A 12,741-nucleotide genomic window follows, 5' to 3' on the forward strand; every position below is an offset into this window, starting at 1 on the left:
AGGGCTTTATACATTTTACAAAATGAATGAAGGGATGCTTAACTATTAGAAAAACACTCACTATCATTTGATTTTCTTTGTAATTTTGCTAGGCAATGCTATTTTGTTCATATAAGAAATAATTGTGTTGCACAAGAGAAAAATTAAATAACAAAGAAGTCATTTTCTGGGGAAAAAGTATGTAAACATATGTAGACTTCCATTACATCTCAGTACTGTGTTTGGAGTAGTTCCAAGGAGAGTGGTTCTATCACTGACCACTGAGGCACCAATGCTGGGGCTGCCACTGAACCCTGACAATTGACATCTCAACCCACTTGAAGTGGAGTTTTATTTTGAACTGGAGGATAAATAAGTATCTAACTGTTGATTAGTAGAAAAAGCTCAACTTACAGCATAGGTCAGGGGGTTTTTGGTGCCCTATGAGATGAAAAATTAATTGTTGGACCTCATAGTACTCTTTGCTTATGCTTGTTAGTGTTATAGAAGCACAATCAGAACCAAATTCTGAGTTATTTTAACTTAATATGTTCAGTCATATCTTTAAAAATCATATGAGTTTTTTTTCAGTTCTTTTGAGAGTTTCATGCGTGAGGTCATTATATGTATATCATTTCCACTATTCCCCCCCAAGCTTCTGCCTAATCCCTCTGGAATTCATGACTTATTCCTGTAAAGTAATAGTAAGCGTTATTGTATACCATGATCTATATATCCCTGATAGCCATTTAATATTGCTCGTATATACATAGATTTAATATTGACCACCTGGGACTGGATAACTTATCAGACACGCTGTCTGTATCCCTTCATCTAGTGGTGTAGTTAATTCTGCATTCTTCCCAAGTTCTTTTATGTAAATGCGGAAAGAAATAAAGAAAAGGGAGAAACTGAAATCTGAAGTCATTGTTTCAAACCCATCTCCCCATACCTGTACCTCCCCTGACCCCCCGAAAGCAAACAAATCAATCTCCTGCGTGTATGTAGAACCAATTCCTGAAGCTTGGTTAAATCTGAATTGGCATTCATATTGGTTATGATGAATTGTATGTGTGTACTATGTTTAATAATGTTATTCATGACCCCTGGTGATGAAGTTGACCTTGGGGTTGCTAAGCTGGGGTTGGACATCACCTCTCTGGGCTTATGATTAAGCGAGAGCTGTCATTCTTTCTGCTGTGCCTTGCCAACAAAAGCTGACTCTGTCACAGGGTCTTCCATTCCTACTGAAATTTCCTTCTCTGATGTTAACTATCTCCAAAGTGCCGAATTCCTCATACATTATTGAAAAGTCAGCAACTTCTTTTCATTTCAAGAACGTTGATAAACATATTAGAAATTGTGTCTTCTTTCCTCCATATTGTTAAGAAAATATAATTTTAAATGTAAGGATGCCTTCATTTTTTTAAAAATATAAATCGGTCCTTTTTCTTCATTTTTGTAGTTTGAAATCAGAAAAAAAAATCAGATGCTAATTATCTTGATAGCTGTCGCCTTGATAATGAGACAGACCACACTTCTTAGAAAGGAGTAAGGTGTGAATCAAAGTGTGTAGATTTAATCACTAAAGGGACATAATGAGAAATGGAAGATCCTAAGCCTGAAGTTGAGAAACAACTTAGGAGGACATTTTATTATTCGTAGCAATGTGTGCTTCCAACTACAGAAATAAGTATCCATTTTCAATTGTCAGTATTTCCTTTGCATAGAGCAACTTGAGAGAGATTGGAGAGTGGGTAGTTCCCTCTCAGTATCAGCATATGTCACCTAAAGCATTTTTTTTGAAAGAGTATTCGAGTGGGGTGATTTTGTTATGCATATTTCATTGCAGAGATCATTTTGCCCTAAAGAGTTGATGTTGACCAACTCAGTCAGAGTCAGAGTATATCCTTGCCCTTGGGAATCCATAAGATGTGATCATAATTGTGAAATCATTGTTAGGAAATTAGGATTGTTGGGTGACTTAGGAAATACGCTCTAGTTAAACATCTTGGGAATATTTTAAAATGCTATTCTAAATCTTTTTGATTGTCTTCCTCTTTTCCTTAATGCAATTCCACATGTTGAAATGGTTAATTGAATGGAGAAATAAATGTGTTTACTGGTAATTGCTTAACCTTTGAATGGTAATTACAATTTTATATTCTTATAGGATTATTTAACTATTCACAAGTATGGCAATGCAGCCAGAAATGATCTCTGGAATACATTATCAGAGGTAAAGTAGAAGAAGCAGAAATATCAAAGTGTCTGCTTGAGCAACTGAACTTCATTTATAAAACATTAACTTTTATGGACATGGGCATTTTATATTTGCTTTCTATAATTCCTCTTTTTTCATATTGCTTTGGTGCTTTATTTTTATATAAGATAAAGAAGAAGAGATTTAAAATTATTTGACTTAAAAATGTTGGTTAAAGTACCTTGTCTGTTTTGAAAAATGACACTGTTTTTAATGAATTGATAATTGTACAAATGTCTATATTCTAGTTGGATCAGTAAATCTACCTCCATCCTCTCTTCACATGCCTTCCCTGTTTTGCCCGTCATGATTCCATCCCATGTTCAAGGGTTCATTTTAAAATCTCAGAGTCCACTTACTGCTGGCAGTATGTGACCTGGTGTGGGTCATCACTGTGATGTAGATAGGCTGCGTAGCACCCTGGGGGGCCATGTACTTTAAAAATATTTAACTCTCCTTCTCTCACTAGTCACCAATTGCCCATAGTGCCTCAGCTAAGGGTGGGGCTTTGTGATCTCCCTCTGCCATCTTAATTGTCTGGCATGATCTTCCACAGCTCCTAAATACTATTGAATGATGTTTTATTGTGGTATTATAGGTTCATGTTCAAAAGAGAGTTATTGAACGTTTAAAAAAAAATATTTACTATATGATAGTAGAACCTATCAGGAATGCAAAATGATGTAAAAGTACTTGTAATAATAACTTAGATTTTACCTTCTGCTACGTAAAAATTTTAATATTAATAAAACTTAGCTGTACATATATATATACATATATATATGGAACAAAATATTATAAGAAGTTCAAGGCAAGAAGATTATTTTACTAGCGTATAATGCTAGTTTTACTGATTTTAAATGTTTTCCTATTGAGGTAAATTGCAATGGTAAAAGTAAGAACAGACTAATGTTAATTATGTTTGCAAGAAGTGTTAAGAGATTAATTTGTACAATTTTGGTTGCCAAGGCTTTAAAAAGGAATGGAAAATACGTGAATATACAAGAAGTAATGGACCAGTGGACACTCCAGATGGGATACCCTGTTATCACCATCCTGGGAAACATGACAGCAGAAAATAGAATAATTATCACCCAACAACATTTCATTTATGACATCAGTGCTAAAACCAAAACACTCCAACTTCAAAATAATAACAGGTACGGTACTCTTATTCTCTTAGGAGATTGTGATTTTTAATAATTTCCTTTACACCTTAACATTTTAAATTGTTAAGGAATGTTTTAAATTTCAAAATTTTGAAAAATGTTTAATATACTGTTGAGAAAATTCTGAAATATAAGTGGAATATAGTTTTAATCTATTTATCTCTGTTTCATTGTGGTTCTTTTGCTCCTATTTCCTCAAGATTTTAAAAACTATTTTGTTCATTTATTTAATGAATATGGTGTTTTGCCTGCATGTTTGTCTGTGCTCCATGTGAGTGCCTGGTGTCCAAGTAGACCAGAAGGTCATTGGGTCTCCTGGAACTGGAATTATAGACAATTGTTAGATACCATGTGGGTACTGGAATTGAAACCAGGATTCTCTGGAAGAACAGCCAGTGATATTAACCATTGAACTTCCTATCTAGCCCTCCCTCAAAATTTTAACTTTTAACATAGCAGCATCTATTTCAGAAGGCAGAACTTTTGAATTAGCATGGCGACTTTCAAAGATAAGATTTGCATCTTCCCTTCTTTATGACTAGTTCTTGAATTAAATTCAATAGTTAAAACATGTTGCTCTGAATTAAGTAGAATTGAGCCAAATGTGCTTTACAAGACAAATGAGAACTGAAACTAACAATCCAGAAAAACTCATTAAACCAAAGTTCTGTACTTAATAATGTCTGAGCTTAAGGAACATAATATAGATCTTAAAATAATCCAAGCTTCAGTGGGGCCATGTCGGATCGACATATGTTCTTTTCTTCTCAATTGCAGTGCTTGAGCTCATTGACTGGATACAATATATATAGAATTGTTCCTGTTTTGTTGATTTATTTTTCAAAACTGGATCTAAGAAAACTAGGTGTCTGACTTTATCAACCATGGATATCCATGAGATCTGGCACACATACTTTATTGTCATCTAAGAGATCTGGAAACCATTGCCAAGTCAGTTTGGTCCAGTCATGAAGGTACAGAGCCGTAGTTGAGAAATTCACTGGTGCTTTCTGATGAACGCATCTGGCATTTGATTTAGGAAAGCGGGTTCACTATATTTAGCATCTGTACGTATACCTGTATGTGCACATGTGCATATTTGTGTGTGCCAAATTGCACGTGTGGGGGTTAAAAAACTGCCTCAGGTACCAGTTCTCACCTTTCATCTAGTTTGAGACAGGATCTCTTATTCATCATTGTGCACGCCAGGCTGGATTTCTGGATTCTGCGGGCTTGGTTTTGACCCTATACCTCCATAGGAACACTGAGATGATATTAGTGTGTACTGCAACTTTACGTGGGTCTTGGGTATTTGAACTCAAGTCTTCTATTCAGGAAACCTGTTACCTACTGATATTTCCCTCCAGCAAAAAAGCAGAGCCCTGCATCCCTTACTCCACATATACATTGACCTTTGCATCTATCTCAGCCAATAATTTGAACTTCTGCAGTACACACCACTCTGCCGCAATCACACTGTGGTCAGGGAGGGTGTCAGTCCTTCTCTACCTTTTCTGGTCCCTGCTGCACCAACTGCTTCCTGTTATTTCCTCCCTGTCTGGATCCAGGGTCAACATTATCAGGCATCAAACGTGGCTTTACCAGAAAGCACTTTGCTCTGGCAAAGATAGAGAGAAATCACGATCAGATCTTGGAGCACTGCTATCCTGACACAGTATCACCGACGTAGTAAAAATATCAAGGACACATAAAGGGTTGCAGGATAAATTTGCACAAGAATACTTTGTCAGTCTGTCACATACATTGTTATACTAGTTGTGGACCCGGTCTTTTAAAAGAAAATGTATCCTCTGGGCTATGTAAACTTATGCAACTAGAGCTGCTAGAATTACAGAAGCATGTGGAGGATCCCAACCCTGAACACTTGCCACACACTATATAAAGGGATGTGATGCTGATGCAAAGCTTCACATTCATCCCCGGAATGACTTTCTTATTTTAACATAATAAAATGTATACTTGAAATGTAACATTTTAATTTTATATTATTGATTATCTAATTCCCTGTGACATTCTGGTCAAAGATTCAAAACCAATTCTATTTGGTCTTTGCAGTGGTCCCTCCTAACTCTCCTACATAATGTATTCCATTGATATAATAGAACTTGCTCACCTATGCCAAAATTTCCAGCAAGTTGTACATATTTTCTAAGCTGAGTTACTTATTTGTTTACATTTTTTTCCAAGCACATAGGGATATTACTACAATAGCCCAAAACATTTTATTGGATCTAGTAGTTATGTTTTTCATACATAGTCCTTGTATTATAGCAGAGAAAGATCCTTATATAACTAAGAATTTCCTGAAGTTAGCTGATGTGTGACATATTGTGACATTTGTGCTAGAATCTTGTTACTTAGAAAGTTGGACATTTTTTGTGGCATTTTTAAGTAAATGAAATCACTGCTCCGCAGTGTTGCATAAAGTCTCCTCATTTTCTGAATTGTTCTTGAAGCTCTCATGTTCACAGAATCAAATGCACCAACCCAGTCAGGCTTTCCTTCTCTTCTGAGTTGGCCCCAGAAGTTTATACTGATCTTCCTTTAGCATTGATACTTTTTTTTTTAATAGGGAGTTCTCTCGCCCCAACTCAAACATGCACACATGTTTTCTGCCTTTCTCTAATAATTAGAATTTAATGTTGATTTGCTGTAAAATGAAACCATTGATAAAAACAAGCAGTTGTAGAGGACTGGGCATGCTCACTACACAGTTTATTACCTCAGGCATTCTGCCTCGAAACTTTGCAATACACTTTTCACTCATACAGTGATAGAGTATGCACAAAGTTTCCTGTTGGATTTCAGGTAATCTTTGTATAATGTAATTGTTGGCTACAACTTTTACTAGAGTCACAGTGCAAGGTTAAAATAGTTTGTCTATCATTCTAGAAGGGTGTAGACTACAGTGATGGATTTATTGTAAAAAGCATTACACATATGTCTGGCTACTTACTCATTTGAGATGGCATGGATAATGGATATTGCTTCATCTATGAGTCTAGACCTCAATTTGTATCCTGTGAAGAGGTAAATGAAACAAAGTGCTTTTTTTTTAGTAGCCGAGACTCATGACTGACCCCTCATGTTTGTGGTTTCATTGTAACATCCACTTAGAAATTCTTCTCAGAAAAACAGAGCTCGAAGTGTGCCCACGTTATTCTTTATATAGATCTGAATTTTAATGAAAACTGATTATTTTTGTTCCTACTTTATTATTTGCTGAGCTACTTTGGTGTTCCATATTAATCTCTCTGTAAAATATGTGGTTAGGGTCCCTCACACTTGCTAGCCAATAAATAAGGACATTGTTTATACGCGAATGTAGGAAACAACTGAATTATCTATTAGTTTAATCCAGAAAAAAGTAGAAGAGAATTATTTTTAGACTTTAATCAATAAACAGCGCAGCTCAGATTTATAGATTTTGGTTGCATTTATTTCTAAAGTACAAATCTATTTTTGCAAAATAGATTGTTTTATAGAAGTTCTTTTGCATTGAAGTTAAAACTATTAGATACCAAGTATATCTTTAGTTTCATTGGGAAGGTGTATTTGCCTTCTACATACATTCTTTAGGCCTGGGACTTGTTTGGTAATTCATTGATTGATTCATTTATTGATGAATTGATTATTATTTTCCAAAAATGTAATGAAATTTGCACAGATGGAACATAGGCAATGCTTGCTTTTGCTTTGATGTATCTGTTTTATTGTTAAAGCTTTCTTATTTTCCAGTTACCTGTGGCAGATTCCATTAACCATTGTGGTAGGAAATAGAAGCCATGTGTCTTCAGAAGCAATTATTTGGGTGTCTAACAAATCAGGTAAAATATAAATTCTCTCCCAGGGAACTGTTGTGCTCAGATAATTGTTTAGATCTTAACCTCTTTTCTCAGCTGCTTCACAATGTGAATGAAGATAAATTATCATGAGAAAACACAGTAGCGATAATCACGTCTGCAAAATTAGGTACAATATAGTTTCTAAATAGCCTAATTTTAGACTGATATGGAAATATTACATTTATTTGTTTCTTTCTGAGTCAAGAGAAAGTGATTAAGTAAGTATAGTATCAATCTTCTTAGAGCTGTATGAATTTATATTCCAAAACGTAATTGAAGTATGCTCATAATTAGTCACAGAATATGAAGGATCCTGAAACAGAGACCTCGTTTTTATTTTTTAGTCTTCCTTGATTTTATTTATACACTTTAAAAAAATGGTCCTTCCAAGGTTGTAGGGAAGTACAAGAAATGCAGAATAGAATCCTCCTGTAAGTTTATCATAATTCTACCAAAAATAAAAGAATTATCAGAGAACCCTTCTTTCAGTATTTTTATTATAAGCATTTTTGTAAATGCTCAGAAAACTGAGAAATTACATTTGTTGAGTGCTAGAATACACCTAGGACTTTGCTATCTATCTATCTATCTATCTATCTATCTATCTATCTATCTATCTATCTATTCTATTCATCTATTTATTTTGCATCCCGTCCCCAGCCTCTTCCCATCCTCCCTTGCTACTCCTTCCCCCACCTCCCAATCTCCTCCTCTTCTGTCTCCATCCAGGAAAAAGCAGGTCTCCCATGAGTATCAATAAAACATGGCATATCAAGCTGCAGTAAGACTAAGCACCTTCCCATGTATTAAGGTTGGGCAAAGTGACCCAATATGAGAAATAGGGTCTCAAGAGCCAGTAAAAGAGTCAAAAACTAGCCTTTGCTCCCACTGTGAGGAGTGGGACCAAGATACATCTCTGCTACATATATGCAGAGTGCTTAGGTTAGTTCCATGCAGACTCCCTGATTGTCCCTTCAGTCTCTGTAAACCTCTTTGAGCCTAGGTCAGTTGATGGTATGAGCCTGCCTGGCTCCTACACTCTTTTCTACACCTCTTTGCTAGGATTCTCAAACTCCGCCTAATGTTTGGCTGTGGGTCTCTGCATCTGCTTCCATCAGGTGCTGGATGATGCCTCTCTGATGACAATTGATCTAGGCAACAATCACAGAGATGGCCAGTTCAGGCTACTTACTCGCTATTGCTAGTAGTCAAAGCTGAGTGTGTGGATTGTAGCATAGTTGTCCTTTTTTCTTTTACAGTTAATATTCACTTGTGAGTAAGAACATACCATGTTTGTCTTTCTCTGTCTGGGTTCCCTTACTCAGGATAATTTTTTCTAATTCCGTCCATTTTCCTTAATTTTCCTAGTGTCCTTCTTTTTTTAAACAGCTGACTAATGCTCCATTGTATAAATGCCACATTTTCTTTACTCATTCCACAATTGAGGGACATCTAGGTTTTTTTTTTTTTTCATTTCTGGCTATTACAAATAAAACTGCTATGAACACAGTTAAGCAAATGTCCTTGTGTAATGTTTGAGCTTCCTAAACTAAATTCAAGAACACATCAAGATCATCCACCATGACGATGCAGGCTCATTCCAGAGATAAAGGGATGGCTCAAAATATGAAAAACTCTGAATGTAATCCATCATATAAGCAAACTGAAAAAGGAAAAAAAAACCACATGATCATCTCCTTAGATGCTGAAAAGGCCTTTGACAAAATCCAACACTATTTTATGGTAAAAGTTTTAAAGAGACAAGGGTTACAAAGGAGATACATAAATATAATAAAATCAGTATAAAGCAAGCCAATTGTCTACATCAAATTAAATGGAGAAAAATTCAAACCAATTTTGCTAAAATCAGGAATAAGACAAGGTTGTCCACTCTCTACATACCTGCATACTTATTCAATATAGTACTTGAAGTTCTAGCTAGAGCAATAAGACAAAGGGAAATTAAGGGGATACAAATTGGAAAGGAAGAAGTCCAAGTTTCACTATTTTCAAATGTTATTATAGTATACACAGTTTCCAAAAAAACTACTGAGAAACTCTTATAGCTGATAAACACCTTTAGTCAAGTGACTAGATACAAGATTAATTAAAAAATATCAGTAACTCTCCTATGCACAGAGGATAAATGAACTGAAAAAGAAATCAGAGAATCAACACCCTTTATAATAACCTCAAATAACAATAACATAAAATATCTTGGTTTAACTCTAACCAAACAAGTGAAAGACCTGTATGACAAGAACTTCAAGCTTTTGAAGTTATATATCAGAATATAGAAAGATCTCCCTTGCTCATGGATAAGGAGGATTAACATGGTAAAAACTGGCCATCTTGGCAAAAGTAATTTTTGGAGCCAATGAAATCTCCATTAAAATCCAAGCACAGTTTTTTACAGATCTTGAAAGAAGAATACCCAACTTTGTATGGAAAAACAAACAAAATATAAGATAGTTAAACAATACTATACAATAAGTGAACTTCTGAAGGTATCACCATCCTTGATTTCAATCTTAGTGTCTCTACTGCCAAGATATAGCAATACAAACCACATAATATTGATATAAAGCAAAACAGATGAATCAGTGAAATAGAATTGAAGACCCAGATGTAAATCCACACATCTATGAACACCAGACTTTTTGACAAGGAAGCCAAAATTATACAATGTAATAAACAAAGCATCTTCAACTTCAACAAGTGGTGTTGGTTTATCTGAATGTTGGCTTGTAGAAGAATGCAAATAGGTCCATATCTATCACCCTGCACAAAAATCAAGTTCAAGTTGATCAAAGATCTCAACATAAACACAGATGCACTGAACCTGATAGAAGAATAATTAGAAAATAATCTCCAATGCGTTGACACAAAAGACAGCTTCCCGAAAAAATCAGTACTAGCATAGGTATCAAGACTGAGAATTAATAAGTGGGACATTATAAAATTGAAAGTTTCTGTAAGGCAAAAGACACTGTCAATAGGACAAAACAGCAGCCGATTGAATGGGAAATGATCTTCACCAACCCCACATCTGAGAGGGCTGATTTCCAAAATATATAAAGAACTTAAGAAACTAGACACCACAAATCAAAGAAAAAAATCTAAAAGCAAAGAGGAACACTAATTACTAAAAATATTGAACTGGTCACAGTCATTGTGGGCAGATGAACTGTGTACCATGTATGCATCTCATTTGTAAAATTAGGATGCAGACTGCCTGCTGAGCAGTTAAGAAGCTAGAATAGATGATCTTCAGATTGTTTCTTACTTTATTCAAACTTTTAACGCCGTTTTTTGGATAGAACACTATCCTCTGATTATCAAATACTAAGTTGATTATGTGGAACAGACGAAAATTGATGAATATGATTAAAAGATCTTCCAAGAAAAAAAAGGAAGCTAGACATCAACAAACCAAAAAGTCCAATTTAAAATGGGATACAGATTTAAGCAGAGAATTCTCAACAGAAGAATGTCAAATGACAAGAAACACTTAATGTTTAACAACCTTAGCCACTAGGGAAAAGCAAATCAAAATGGCACTGAGATTCCATCTTCCACTTGTCAGAATGGCTAAGATAAAAAACACAAGGGGCAGAACATAATGGAGAGGATCTTGAGCAGGGGACCAGTCCTCCATTGCTGATGGGAGTGCAAATTTGTACAGCCATTTTGGAAGTCAGTGTGGCAGCTTCTCAGAAAACTGGGAACCAGTCTATCACAAGACTTAGCTATGTTGTTCTTGGGCAGAGGCCTCATTTTAACCTCACTCTGTGACTACCTTTTCTCTATCAGGCTGCCCCTTTGGGTGAGAGAAACACTATATTTCTCATGATATTAAGTAATTGTAAAGCCAGTTGTGGGGTGCTTAGGCAAGTCATCAAACATCCTTGTAGGAAGAATCAAGCCTCAGGGAGCTGAAAGAGATAAGATTCCATTTTCTTTCTAAATATCTTCAAATAAGATAGTGAACTATTTCAATTCACTGTCAGAAAGAAAACTATTTCTTTAATCAAATCTATATCCTTCATGCCAGAGTGTTAAACAGGTTCTTTCTATTTCTGTGTTTCATTGACTTGCAGAAAAAGACAATTATCCTTTATGTAACATTTCACTTAAATCTAGATGGTCAAGTGTGCTCATATTTTGCTTTTTTACTACTTTTTCAGGAGCTAGTAATTGATATTGTTTTACTAATCTGTAGGAAGCATTTTAACATCATATATCTTTGGAGTAAGACCAGGTCTAAAATGCAAACACTGATTTTCTTGTAGGTATTGCTCTTGTAATGGATATACATATATATCCTTACAGTATTTATGTATACATATATATATATATATTATAAGAATGCATTAAAATGTACTTTAACACATTTTGATGTTTTTCTTTGAAATAAAATACTGATACTTTCTCAATCCAATTCCTCAGAATTAACATTTATACCATGGTTCTGAGTCAACACTTATATATCTTTATAAATGTCTTTTCCACTCATAGAGCTGTTTTATTTATTCGTATACTTTGTTACAAAATGATGAGCAAGAACACTGAGTTCTCATGGTAATGTTGTGATTGTTGGCATTATATATATGACAGAATAATCCTCAGATACAAAACAATGTATCTTTGGATGGTGGTATGGGAATAGAGAAATCAGAAAAATGCATCAATTTAAACTATGGTCGGGTGTAGTGATTGGCAATTTCCCAAAGTACACATTTCATTCGTCCATTTTTATCAGCTCTAGTTATAATATTCCCTTAATCATATGAGCATGAAAAATAGTGCCAAGCTCTGCTTGTCCCATTGATGGATATGTCTGATGATTGTTTTTTAAATATCTGTGCATTGATTTTTATTAAAATTAACCATTCTGCTTAAGCCAAGTGTTGACCTAAAATATTGATAATGTTGAATTCTGTGATCATTCTATGTAGATGTGCAGTTTGTAAACACAAAGTTCTAGGAGGGTACTATATGCATATACTGTGGTACCTTTACAACCTATATAGAACAGTGTATGTCATTTCCCATTAAGCTATAGGGAGTTCTGTTTGATGTATGTGTGGTCAAGTTAAGCTGTTGAGGTTTGCTAGAGATGGCATATGAAATAAGCGTATCTTGAAACCCTATAATGCAGAAACAGGAAAGAAAGAGGATCATACATAAAGATCAATTTTTTGTGCTTTCATTCTGAATACGTTCCACTTTGTTTTGAAGTCTTTCATTTTGATGACTAAAGTAAAATAAAATAGAGTTCAGGGTGAAAGACTGGCTTTTATATTCTTTCTTTTACATGCTATTATTTTGTCTCATTTAACTCAAAATATAAACAAGTAATAATAAAGGCAAACATTATAAAACATTAAAAAATGTTTTTGTCTTATCACTGTGAGTTCAAATAAAATATAATTTCATTATATTGTCCAGTCATTTTTAAATT

At 34.7% G+C, this 12,741-nt stretch overlaps 1 protein-coding gene across 1 annotated transcript in view; it reads left to right on the top strand.

Annotated features, from left to right (window-relative positions):
* The window catches only part of Trhde (thyrotropin releasing hormone degrading enzyme), a 384,937-nt gene that overhangs the window by 275,505 nt on the left and 96,691 nt on the right, over positions 1–12,741 (top strand). Inside the window, exons 8-10 of the mRNA XM_048418659.3 lie at positions 2,153–2,218; positions 3,212–3,402; positions 7,171–7,259. Coding sequence (XP_048274616.2) covers positions 2,153–2,218; positions 3,212–3,402; positions 7,171–7,259 — 346 coding nt within the window. The remainder of the gene's footprint in view (positions 1–2,152; positions 2,219–3,211; positions 3,403–7,170; positions 7,260–12,741) is intronic.

This window comes from Myodes glareolus, chromosome 26 (genome assembly GCF_982192425.1).
Source record: "Myodes glareolus chromosome 26, mMyoGla1.1, whole genome shotgun sequence".
NCBI lineage: Eukaryota > Metazoa > Chordata > Mammalia > Rodentia > Cricetidae > Myodes > Myodes glareolus.